We start from the raw sequence: 13,715 nt of genomic DNA, 5'->3' as shown, positions 1-13,715 counted from the left end.
CAGGTCTTTCTCTAGCTTAATTGAATTGTTTATGTAGTATTTCATTAATGTGTGTAGTAAACTGAGCTCTTCATTTTACAGATCCATGACATCTTTCATGTTTTTCCCCAAAGTCATGAAGATGAGATTGAATTTATTTTTGCCTCTGAATGCAAAACAGGTTTTCGTCATTTATATAAAATTACATCCATTTTAAAGGAGAGCAAATATAAACGATCCAGTGGTGGACTGCCTGCCCCAAGTAAGAAATAATTTTTATTTAAAACAGAAAAATGTTGGGGGGAGAAGGTCGGAGGGGCAGGGGTAATGTATCGTTTCTTTTATATACTTCATAAACATCAGTACTGCTTCATTAAACCCAATAGAAACTAAAATATAACTACGTACATGTGTAAAAATATAGAAGACAAAGACATTTTGCTTTGTTTTTATGAGTGTGTTCATTTTAATATTTGCAAACCCTAACAGGAAAATTGCATTCCAGGGGTTGAATTGGCATCCTCTCTACGATCTTGACTGTGCCCTGTAGGACACAGTTCTTGATAGATATATACTAAACAATTAATAGTAGATAATCTCTGAGTAGTGGGATTACTTATTTTTACTTCCTACTTTTGCCTTAACTATAATTTTTAATTTGCTTAAAGTGAGGCCATGTCATTTTTAGATTTAAAAAGATATTTTTAAAATACAGTTATTAGTTATTTTTACATATTATATTTTTTAATACTGTTTCATCTACACTGAAGTTTATTTATAGTTATAGAGCTTCAGATTGGTATAATTATGTTGCCCAAAGTGAAATTAAATATTGTGTCAGCTGAAGTTAACCATCACTTGTTCTTTAAAAAGAGTGATGGTTTTCGTTCTGGAAAATGTAATACAGAGTGGATGTATAAGCCTAGGAAAAGTGAAATGGTACATTGAATCCTTCTGTGTTTTTAAAAAATTGAGTTATAGTTTTCTACTTTAATAATAGTTTGTTTTGGAATGGTAGGCACTTTATGATGTTACGTTATATGCTTAACTGTTACTTATAATTTAACAGACTCAACGTAGCCATTTAGGAAAAAATTGTAGTAAAATATACATAGCAAAATCTACTCTTTTCCCCTGTCGCTCAGTTGGTTGGCCATCATACTGCAAAGCAGAAGACTCGGCTACTTAGATTCTTGGTCAGGGCACATACCTGGGTTGCAGGTTCGGTCCCCTGTTGGGGGTGTGTGCAAGAGGCAACCAATTGATGTTTCTCTCCCTCTCTTCCTCCCTCCCTTCCCATGTCTCTAAAAATAAATCAAATATTTTTAAAATTTCACTATTTTAATCATTTTTAAGTGCACAGTTTCATGGCATTAAGGTATTAATATTTTTATGCAACCTTCACCACTGTCTATCTCCAGAACTTTTTTCATCTTCCAAAACTGAAACCACCCAATAAATACACAATTTAGTGAAAAATAACTCCTCATTCCTTCCTTCCCCTCAGCCCCTGGCAGCCACTTTCTGTATCTGTGAATTTGACTGTTCTAGACACCTCATTCAAGTAGAATCATACAGTATTTATCCTTTTATGATTGGCTTATTTTACTTAGCATAATGTTCTCAAGGTTCATCCATGTAGCATGTGTCAGAAAGTCTTTTCTTTTTAAGGCTTAATAATATTCCTTTCTGTGTGTATACCACATTTTTCTCATCCAGTCATCTGTCCACAGACCCTTGGGCTGCTTCCTCCTTTTTGGCTGCTGTGAATGATGCTGCTGTGAGCATGTGTGTTCACACGTTTGTTTGAGACCCTGCTTTCAGTTCTTTTGGGTACATACCCAGAAGGGAAATTGCTGGATCTTATGGTAATTGTATTTTTAGTTTTTTGAGGAATCATCATACTCTTTTCCATAGTGGCTGCACCATTTTCTATTCCTATTAGCAGTGAACAAGTGTTCCAATTTCTCCACATCTTTGCCAACACTTGTTATTTCCTGTGTTTTTGTTTTTTCTTAATAGCCATTATAATGGGTATGAAGTAGTATGTTATTATGGTTTGGGTTTGAATTTCCCTAATGACAAGCGACATTGCATCATTTTATATGTTTATAGGCCATTTGAATATCTTCTTTGGAGAAGTGTGGGTTGTTTGTTTTTTCAATATGGACTTTAAAAAAGGGGGACAAAGGAATTTTTTGAGGTTTTTGTTTGTTTGTTTGTTTGTTTGTTTGTTTATAGAAGGGGAGGGAGAGAAACATCAATTACCCACCTCTTGCACTCCCCTAATCCAACACAGGGCCCCTACAACCCAGAACTGTGCCCTGAATTGAACTGGGAGCCAATTGAACCAGGAATTGAACTGGCAGCCTTTTAGTTTGCAGGTCGGTGCTCAATCCACTGAGCCACACCAGCCAGCACTCAGCATGACCTTTTAAATATTGTTATTTGGGAAACAGCTGTATCTAGGACTAGTATAGTAAATACTACCTATGACTCCATGCCTTTCCTATCCCTAATTATTTTAAAAACAGGCAAGATCTTACATATCTAAGATGGAGAGTTTCTTCCCTGAGAGCCTTGGTTTAATGTGGCTCTTAGTGTGAAATCATGCTGCCAAATCTTCTGTTTTGCAGAAATGAACTTCATTTATGGAATTCTAGATAATGTAGCAATAAAGACTGGTCAGAGAGCTGTGAATAGTAGTTAATTAGCTAAAAATACTTAGGGGACAATAATAAAAAGATGATAATTTAGGAGAAGAGCTGTTACTCAGTTAGTACTCATCTCAGAACACCTGGCCACTGTCCCTTCTCAGCATCTATTTCTGGGCCCTTCTGTTTGTCCACCTCTTTCTTCTGGTTCCCTCCTTCTTTCTTAGTCTGTCTTGCTCCAAGTCTTTCTCCTTTTTTTTAATGTCCACTTTATTTTCCTCCTCCTTTCTCTTTTCTTCCTTAGTGGCTATAATGTGGAAACAATTAGTACTTGTTTTATATATGTGTATATAAAATAATATTTATTTTCTGGCCATCAAATGTAAAGTACTAGGTTGAATTTTTGTGTCTAAGTTGAGTGGTACTAGCTAAGACCCGGTACCTTCTCAGCATCTCGGCTTTCCTGCAGCGGTCACTTCCGTGGCTGGAGTTAGCAGCAGGTAGGCAGTGAGAAATAGTTCCCATTTCTCAGTCTTCTCAAACCACTGAGAGAGCTTCGTCTACCAGGACAGAATTTCATTAAGGCGAGTGGGGCATGTTGGCATTTAATATGGTAATAACCAATTTGTTTTTGGCAAATGATGAAGAATTTCATTAAAATTTTCCTCCTGTGGCTTTTAAAGTAGTTTGTTGCATTTCTAGAAAAAAATGCCTTGTTGACCCATTAGACTTTGTTTGTCTAACCAAGGGTCTACGAATGCAAGTGCTTTTGAGTTCTTATCTGGCTTTGCTGTGAGAATCTATTTTGCTGTTTTCACTTTATTTACATGTATCATTCCATTTTTACTCCAAAGTATTGTGAAGACTCATAATTTGGAGTTTTTTTTTATTGTAGGGTTTTTTTTTTAATTAAGGTGAAATTCTCATAACATTAAATAAACCATTTTAAAATGAACAGTGGCAGTTAGTATATTCACAGTGTTGTGTAACCACCACCTCTAACTAGTTCCAAAACATTTTCCTTTTTTTTTTTTAATTTTTATTTCTTGGCTTCAGAGGGGTTGGAGAGAAAGAGAGAACAACATTGATTAGTCATTCCACCCATTTGGGCATTCACCAGGTGACCCCTGTGTGTGCCCTGACCGGGTGCACAACCTTGGCGTATTAGGATGATACTCTAACCAACCAAGCTATCTGTCTAGGGCTGGTTTCAAAACATCTTCATTACCCCAGACATAACTTGACATTTTAAATGCACCCTTTTGGACAATATTCTTTATTGTTTCATTTGCTTATAGTCTAGTATGAAGTGCTGAATTATAACTCTATTTATCTGTAGGTGATTTCAAGTGTCCTATCAAAGAAGAAATAGCAATTACCAGCGGTGAATGGGAAGTTCTTGGCCGGCATGGATCTAACGTATGTCCTTTATTCTGCTGGTGTTTGGTCAATGTCTGCTACTGAAAATCAGTAGTACAACTTCGTATAACCCCAGTGTTTTGAAAAATTAAGTTCAGGCCTAAAAGAACTCAAGTTGTTGGAAAAAAAATCTTAAATTACAAATCTCACCCACTGTTTATAGCCCTGGTATTAGATGTGTACTGGTTGTTACAGATCACCATTTTCAAGTATACTGTTAATGCTTAATAAGGGAAGGAAAAGTCTAGCAAAAATTGTAAATTAAGATATGGTTTGAAAATTACTTCTAAATCTCTTAACAAACTACTTGTGTCATTTCTACATTAGAAATTACATTACTACTTTTGAGGTCATGATTCTCTTTCATTCACCTATTCATCTTATCTCACAAATTCAGTTTCATCCACCATCTGCAAAGAGTGATGTTATACAGGCAGCATAGATTGATAGGGAAAAGGAGGGAAGTCCACCCTCTGTTCACTCTTAGCATATAGCTTTCTGTGGTTATTTAATGAATTGTAATTTTTTTCTTTTGCCTTTAATAGTACTTTATATTTGTTTCAACCTTCTGTTAGGTGTCAGTTTCATGAACTCTCTTAAGAACTCCATCCTTTGTATGTGTGATACGTACAGTTAAGTTGATGTATACTAGGATTTAGTGAAGGCCTGTGATTTCCTCAAATAGATTTGGAGGTTTATTGAAGAATTGTGAATACTGGTTACTAAGAAAAGTCACTCATAGTCCCCAAGGTGACTAAGGAGAGAGAATGAAGATCCAGGTCCCAGGTTTGTTTCTGTAGGTAAAAACTTGTAGAATATTGTAGGCAACCTTTAAAGTTACTTTTCATTCAGAAAGTCCTCTTGGTTAGAGTCTCAGATGGCCTTCTGGTTATATATTCATTTTTTTTTCCTGTTTAGGGACCTTGGATGTTATTGTCAACTGAGAAAAATCTTTTTTGTGGAATTCTAAGTTTTAATAACAAAAAATGACGCTAATGTAAACTTCATGCAGTATAATGGTTGGGTAATACCTAAGGAACCCCCAAAGTTTTATTTACATTGACCTGAACTTTATTTGGTCAACTTAAACCATTATGTGCATCAACTTTCTTCTTTGTTTGTCACATTTATTTGTGTAATGTGTTTGTCTCTCTTTTCTATTTTTGCTTTATATTTTTAAAAGATTTTATTTATTTAAAGAGAGGGAAAGGGAAGGAGAGAGAGAGGGAGAGAAACATCATTGTGTGGTTGCCTCTCACGCACCCCCTGCTGGGGACCTGGCCCACAACCCAGGCCTGTGCCCTGGCTGGGAATGGAACCGACGACCCTTTGGTTTGTAGGCTGATGCTCAATCCATTGAGCTACACCTGCCAGGACTGCTTTTATTTTATTTTTTTTTTTAAGTTACCTTTTTCTCTCTACTTTTGCCAGTGTCCTTGTTCCCACCCAAAGATTTTTAATGGCTATAATTGAGTAAGAATTTGAAACTGGTAAGCCTTTGTGCCCCTTGACTGTTAGCAGTGGTTCTCAAAGTGTGGTCCCTGGACCATCAGCAGCACCTGGGAGCTTGTTAGAAATGCAAATTCTTGGGCCCACCCCAGACCTCCTAAACCAGAATCTCTGGTAGTGGGGCTCGGCAAGCTGTTTAACAACCCCTCTGGTAATCCTAATACTTCTGTTGAATAAAGTCAGGGGGTGAGGAATTAACCAGTTATTTTTTTCAATTTTGAAAGACCTGACTCCCAACTGCTAGGACAAGAGTAGAACCAATCCCAACTTTTTGCACAGATTAACACATACCTTTGAAGCTTCATGAATATTTGTTCTTCCGTTTCTTATCACTTGTATCCTTTCTGTGTACATCAATTGTGTTTATTAAAGAAGCTTCCTGGAGAAAATGTGACAGTTAAAAATACTTGCTTTTAGAAATGTATCTGTGTTTTCTTTGGTTTGTAAAAAAAGTTTTTTAAATTTTATTAAACTTGTTTGAATAGTCTGATAAAAAGATTTTTAAAAGAGCCCTGGCTGGTATGGCTCAGTGGTTGAGGGCTGGTCTGTGATCAAAAGGTCATCGGTTCAATTCCCAGTCTAGGGCACATGCCTGGGATGTGGGCCAGGTCCCCAGTACGGGGTGTGCGGGAGGCAACCACACATGGATGTTTCTCTCCCTTTGTTTCTTCCTCCCTGCCCCTCATAAAAAATAAATATATAAAATCTGTAAGAAAATTTTTTTGAAGATTTTTAAAAGAAACAGTAGAAGGCATTTATTTAGAGTCTTGTGATTTGGGGAAAATATTAAGTGAATTCATCTGTGAATTTACTGCATTTTTTAAAAGATTTTATTTATTTATTTTTATACAGAGGGGAAGGGAGGGAGAAAGAGGGGGAGAGAAACATACATATGTGGTTGCCTCTTGCACACCCCTCATTGGGGAACCTGGCCTGCAACCCAGGCATGTGCCCTGACTGGAACTCGAACCAGCGACCCTTTGGTTCACAGACTGGTGCAGATGTTATCGATACTTGTTTATAAACTATAACAGTATTGAAACTGTGATTGAGTTCAACTATTCCCCAACCCAACAGATAAAACATTTTTGTAAATTTGTGCAGAAGACCAAAAAGTACTGTCTAAGATAGTATTGCACTGAGAAATATACAGGATGCCAAAGTTAGACTCTGTTAAGTGTGCCTGAATGGTTGACCTAAGCTGAAATATGGCTACTTTTTTTTTCAGTAGAAGGTTGTCACTTTAATGGAATAATTCTTGTATTTTAAGAAAAGTACACATTCTGACCATATAGGAAGCTCTACTAATAGTGTGCAACTCTTGTGTCCTTTTCTCTTCTGGGTAAATTTTATTCTTAGCTATAAGTCATAAACAAAACCAGTAAGTTTATTAACATTTGTAGACATTTTTTAAAGGTTTTTTATTTATTTATTTTTAGAGGGTGGGGTTGGGGGGAAGAGAGGGAGAGAAACATCAATGTGTGGTTGCCTTTCATGTGCCCTGACTGGGAGTCAAACCTGCGACCCTTTGGTTCACAGCCCAAGATCAATCCACTGAGCTATACCGGCCAAGGCTGGAAATTTTTTTTTAAAGAGGCACAAATCAAAGGGTGACTCAAATGATTCTGAACAAAATTGGGGATTGTTGGTTGAGTTACTGACCTTGCCAAGGTCACGCGAGCACTGATTTTCATGTTGTTGTCATTTTGGCAGATCCAGGTTGATGAAATCAGAAAACTGGTATATTTTGAGGGCACCAAAGATTCTCCTTTAGAACACCACCTGTATGTGGTCAGTTATGTAAATCCTGGAGAAGTGACAAGGCTAACCGACCGTGGCTATTCCCACTCTTGCTGCATCAGCCAGGTATTAAGTCCCTGTTTGAAAAGACTTTCCTGTCATGAAAAAAATCTCTACTCATGTAATAGTCCTTTGGAGTAATATGAAAATTGGCAGAATTGACCTGCAGAAGTTTGATTCTTTTAGGAAAAACTTTGAAAAGATTAGCCTTAACTTCAGCATTGTGTATGTACATAAATGGCCAGACTCTTCTATTCCTTCTATAGCATCAGTGCAGATGTAGTAGCAGATAACCTTTGTTAGTGTTCCTGAGAAAAATGTAACTGTTTCTCCTTTCTTTAGCATTGTGACTTCTTTATAAGTAAATACAGTAACCAGAAGAATCCACACTCTGTAACCCTCTATAAGCTCTCAAGTCCTGAGGATGACCCAACTTGCAAAACAAAGGAATTTTGGGCCACCATTTTGGACTCAGCAGGTACTCATTTCTCTAAACCTGATCTTAAGTAAGATTAGTACATTAGTGCTCTGAAGCCTGTGTGTGTGTTCATGTTTCCTGGGCAGAGTCTTCCTATCTCTGTCCCATCTCTGTCTTCACCACTGCCTGTCCCCGAGCTGCTGGGTTTCCGATTGATCCCACCTCTCCTAGTCGATCAACTACCAAGTAATATGGGTGTTGTTTCTATTTTTATTTCTATTTTTTATGTTGGGACCCTCAGCCAGGCTGAGTACCCCTTTTCAATTGATTGATTGATTTAGAGGCAGGGGGAGGGAGAAAGAGATGGAGGGAAACAGTGATCAGTTGCTTCTTTATGTGCCCCTGCTGAGGACCCAACCCAAAACCTAGGCCTGTGCCCTGACCGGGAATCAAACCAGCAACCATTTGCTTTGCGGGGTGCTGCCCAACCAGTGGAGCAGTACCAGCTAGGGCTGGAAGGCCTTTTTGAAAGTGGGATTAAAATAGTCAGTGTATCAGTCAGGAAACCATTTATTCACACGTTGGGATGACTTCCCAGATAAACAAGTGACCTTGAGGATAACATACCCTGAACTAGTGATACTCTTGAGCAGTGAAGCTGCATCTTTAGGGAATAACTAGCTGGTAGCTTTCTTAAACTTCTAAAACAGCCCTGGCTGGCATAGCTCAGTGGATTGAGCATGGGCTGCGAACCAAAGGGTCGCAGGTTCAATTCCCAGTCAGGGCACATGCCTGGGTTGCAGGCCACAGCCCCCAGCAACCACACATGGATGTTTCTCTCTGTCTCTCTCTATCTCCCTCCCTTCCCTCTCTAAAAATAAATAAATAAAGTAAAAAAAAAAAAAAAACTTCTAAAACACTTGCAGTGGCCATTTTTATTAAAGATAGAAACTTGTTCTGTATGGGAGTGAAGAGCACTGTGAATTATTTATTTTTAAAATGCTTAATTTCTTTTTTTTAAGATTTTATTTTTTTATTTATTTTAGATAGAGGGGAAGGGAGGGAGAGAAACATCAATATGTGATTGCCTCTTGCATACCCCTACTGGGGACCTTACCTGGCCTGCAGCCCAGGCATGTGCTGTGACTGGGAATCAAACCAGCAACCCTCTGATTTGCAGGCTGGCACTCAGTCCACTGAGCCACACCAGCCAGGGCAAAATGCATAATTTCTTAAACATAAAATATTGACTGCTTTTATGTATCTTTTAATCTACTCTATCCCCAATTTTTTCCTGTTAGGTATTTTCATGCATTAATATTTGCAAGGGATTAAGAATTAGTATAAATTGTTCTAATGGGAGCAAGTAGAATTTGTAATGTGGTGATGGTTTCTGCTTAAACGGTAACCTCATCCAATATACAGACTTAGGATAGGTTTGTATAGCTTTGGTAAACCAAAGACTGTTCATGGCTTTATTTTCTCTCTCTCTCTCTCTCTCTCTCTCTCTCTCTCTCTCTCTCTCTCTCACACACACACACACACACACATATTAATCTTCACCTAAGGATATATTTATTGATTTTAGAGAGAGGGGAAGAGGCAGAGAGAGGGGAAGAGGGAAGGAAACATCAGCACGCCATTCAGCTGAGCCACCTGACAAGGGTGATGACTTCCTTTTTTTTCTGCCTTCTGGTTAAGCTTATTCTCTAATAATCAGAAACAAATTTTATTGAGCACCTGCCTTGAGCAACTTAAATTGACTAAGTTAAATTTGTGCTTCCAGTTCTAATCAATAAGTTACACTGAACCAAGCACAAAGTATTTGTATAGTACTGCACGGAGGCGCCAAGGATTATTCAGAACACTGTGTTTATTTCTGAAATAGATAACTTAATGTGTTCATTGGGTTCTCTTTTTAAAATATAAATATTGTTGCTTAATTTTTTGCCTGTCACCTGAAGGGAAGATGGTCAGTTATTTGTGTGTGAGGTTGAGGTTGTAGATTTACCTTTTCCTTGCTCAGATTGTAGAGCTCCCAATAACAACTCCTCTTACACACTCTGAATGTTATTTCCTTGCAGGTCCTCTTCCTGACTATACCCCTCCAGAAATTTTCTCTTTTGAAAGTACTACTGGATTTACATTGTACGGGATGCTTTACAAACCTCATGATCTACAACCTGGAAAGAAGTACCCCACTGTGCTGTTCATATATGGTGGCCCCCAGGTGGGTACATTTTATTACTTATATGCATACACACACACACATTTGTATATGTATATATAATTTTTAAGGTTATTTATTTTTTGAATGTCTAGTCAATTGTTTAAGTTAAGATTTGAGCATTGTTGAGCCTCTGCTGTTATTGACTCTGGCTTATGTTCTAATTATCCAGTTCAGGAAGCTGGGTTTGTTAGATATCTAATTTGTAAATCATTGTCAGTTTCTTAGTTTACAACAAGGACTGTAACTGTCATGGGGAAGAGAATATTCGTGTCTGTAGGTAAACATGTTTTCTATCTACAGAAATTTGTTTGGGAAATGAAATTAAGTAATTAAATTTCTTGGTAAATAAAAAGGATCTTAATAGCTATTTTTAGAAAGCTGTGGTGGCTTGATGAATTCTGTCCTCTTCATTCTAAGGCTATACCTCTTAAACAAACTAGAATACTTTTATTACCTAGTTAAGGCAACTGTTATATTACTATTTAGCACTGTAAGAAATTTAACCTTGATTTTCTTTTTCCTTTATTAAAATAATAGCATGTGAGTATTAAGTAAATTCTATTGTCTATCAAAGTAAAGTGTTTGGAGTAGGTGAGTTTGTTAATTGGAATTTTTGTTAAATTTTTATTATTGATTATATATCTTACATTGAGCCATTGAAGAGATTAGAATATAATTGCACTGTTTTTACACTGTTAACTCTTGGGCTCAGTAAATATCCTTTATAGTTATACCCTATTATTTAGTATCTGAAAATATATCTAGATTCTAAGCCATCCAAAAAAATGAAAGTAAAATAACTGCATAAGCCATAAAATCTCAGTGGTGAGCTATTCAATATGTCAAGTTAACTCACTTTGCCATCATAAAGTATTTTTACAAAGAAATGTGATTTGCATTTGTATTATAGTTATCTACACATAAAAATCATGAAAAGGTTAAATTAGACTTCCATTAAAAACTTGAGGCCAAATCTTTATAAACTTTAAAAAAAACTTAATACAAAGAAATTCAAAAGAAAATTACAGGACACCTCAGAAGCTTTGTATGTTTTGTTATATTTTGATATTAAGGCTAAGTAAGAAGAGTGTTTTTTCTTTCCAATGAAGAAATGATATATGAAATATGTGAAAAACATACTATAAAAACTATCTGGTTATCTAGATTTTAAGACTAAGAGACACCTTATATCAGTAATTAAGTTTAAAAGTCTGAGTCAAATGAAAAGATATGCAACATCACTAGTCATTAGGGAAATGCAAATCAAAACCACAGTGAGATACCACATCATACCTATCTGGAGAGCTATTTTCAGGGAAAAAGGAGGGGAGAATAAAAGTTGGCAAGGGTGTGATGAAATTAGAACTCTTCTATGGAAAACAATATGGCAGTTTTTTTTAAAGTTAAACAGAATTGCAGTCTGATCCAGCAGTTCCGTTCCTGGGTGTGTACCCAAAGCAGAGGCTTGAACAGACTCTTGTACTCCGGTGGTCATTGCAGTATTAGTCACAGTAGCCAAAAGGTAGAAGCAAATCAAGTGCCCATTGACTGATGAATGGGTAAACAAAATGTGGTATATAGTGAAATATTATGTAGCCTTAAAAAGGAGAAAATACAGCATGGATGACCTTGAGGAGGACATTGTGCTGAGTGAAATAAGCCAGACAGAAAAGGACAGATATTGTATTATTCCACTTGTAAGAGGTACTTAGAATAAGCAAATTCATAGAAACAGAAAGTAGAATAGAATAGAGGCTGAGGGAGAAATAGGAGATTCCTGTTTAATAGGTATGGAGTTTCTGTTTGAGATGATAAAAAAAATTCTGGAAATGGATAGAAGTGATGATTGCACAACAGTGTGAATGTACTTAATGCCCCTGAACTGTACACTTAAAAGGATTGAAATGATAAATTTTATGTCATGTGTGTTTTACCATAATGAAAAAATCGTAGTCACTGCAATGGAAACAAAATTGTTTAGTTGTTTGGAATACTTGATGAACATAACCGTATTTTCTTATACTTGTAGAAACAATTCCTTTTTCAAAGTGTTTTCTGGAAACATTCAAATTTTGTGAGGCCTTAGGAGAATCTGGCATTCGGTTGACAGGGAGATGTCCCTAGGAGACTTCACAGGATAGAGTGCCTCTGGCACTGCACCCACGGCGGGAGCAGAGCACTCATCCTCTTGTTGGATGGCTCCGTGTGAGATAATTATGAAGAGGCTCCGTAATGTGAGACAAGTCTTTCTAATAGCCTTGTGAAGTTTGGTGAAATGATATGAGTGTTCCTTGTTCTTTCTTGGTGTATATTCAGGTCAAAATGCAACAGTTCATAACATGAGTTGAATCACTTTGTCACTAAATACAACCATGTCTGCAGTCGAACAAAAGTAAAATCTAAAGTAAAGCAACAAATACTTGTCATTAAGGTCATCAAGACTTGGTTCTTTACACTCTTCATTGGTAATAGTACTATGTTTAAAAATGTCTATTTAACAAACATTTATGATGCTTCCTATGTGCCAGACACTCTGTGCAAATGTAAATGCACAAAAGAGCAGAGTCGGTGATAGCAGGACACAGGTTTTGAAGAGCTGATTCTGAAGGCACTCGTGAATTCTCAGCGTCAAAGGGCATAATGTTTAAGCACCTCCTTCCAGAAGTAGCAGAGGCCTCCAGGCTGCCAAGGCAGAAACACTGGCTTTGGGGGGATTTTTTTTTACCAGGCACTTGGGCCATCTTTGTATGATTACAGGCAATGAAATGAGGTAGTTTTCTTTAAATCCTCATATTTGTGTTCTATACATAGTACTTCTTATTTCAACTCCCTGAGAGAGGAAGAGAGAGAAGAAACAGAAAAGAAAAACTCCTGCCCATCAAACCTCTCCTCTCTTGGTAGGAAGGGAAAACATCATTCTTCTATCTCTATCTGTAAAGAGTTTTAAGTTCCCATTATGCACAAAGTACTGTTCTCACAAGTCAGACTAATGTTCCACCCTTACAGAGCTTAATTCAGAAAATAATTAGACAAAAAAATTCATAAATGGAAATGCTATGAATAATTGTTCAAAAGAAGGATGGTAACATGACTAAGATGGAAGTTCTGATACAGGAAAGGTCTCTGCAGAGGATGAGAAGGAATGAGCCACATTAAAGATCTGAGGGGAGAGCATTCCAGACAGAGGGAAAATAGTGTTTCAAGGTCGAGGTCCTGTGGTTAGAATCAGTCATTGATAATACAGTTAGAGGATACTGCGTAAGTAAGGAAATAGTATGAGACGAGGTTAGAGAGATTGCCAAAGACCAGATAATATAGGGTCTCAAGAGACAGTGGTAAGGAGTATAGATCTAAACTCCTTACCGGTGGCAAGAGCTAAGCTATAAAATCATAACCGATTTATAATTTTAAAACATTGCTCTGCTACCGTGTGAACAAGCTGTAGGTCCTATAGTATAGGAGGACAAGAATAGAAACAGGAAGACAGTGATACTAACATCTAAATGTCAGAGAGAAGATTCTCTACCCCTTTCTCCAAATCTAGCCCAATAAATGCTCAGTAGCTATTGGGTAAAGATAGTATTTATTTATTTATTTATTTTAAATTTTTTATTGATTTTTTTATAGAGAGAGAGGAAGGGAGAGAGATAGCGAAACATCAATTTGTTGTTCCACTTATTTATGCATTCATTGGTTGATTCTTGAA

The 13,715-nt window shown here is 36.9% G+C and overlaps 1 protein-coding gene across 5 annotated transcripts in view; it reads left to right on the top strand.

Annotated features, from left to right (window-relative positions):
* The window catches only part of DPP8 (dipeptidyl peptidase 8), a 58,282-nt gene that overhangs the window by 32,563 nt on the left and 12,004 nt on the right, over positions 1-13,715 (top strand). For all 5 annotated transcript variants that reach the window (XM_045822985.1, XM_045822982.1, XM_045822983.1 and 2 more), the window contains exons 12-16: positions 82-241; positions 3,973-4,052; positions 7,275-7,427; positions 7,704-7,839; positions 9,864-10,009. In XM_045822985.1, the coding sequence (XP_045678941.1) occupies positions 82-241; positions 3,973-4,052; positions 7,275-7,427; positions 7,704-7,839; positions 9,864-10,009 (675 nt within the window). The remainder of the gene's footprint in view (positions 1-81; positions 242-3,972; positions 4,053-7,274; positions 7,428-7,703; positions 7,840-9,863; positions 10,010-13,715) is intronic.

Source organism: Phyllostomus hastatus, unplaced genomic scaffold, assembly GCF_019186645.2.
Source record: "Phyllostomus hastatus isolate PE091 unplaced genomic scaffold, TTU_PhHast_1.1 phas_scaffold_501, whole genome shotgun sequence".
NCBI lineage: Eukaryota > Metazoa > Chordata > Mammalia > Chiroptera > Phyllostomidae > Phyllostomus > Phyllostomus hastatus.
The sequence above is the reverse complement of the archived record's forward strand: the minus strand, read 5'-3'. Positions and strand labels throughout refer to the sequence as shown.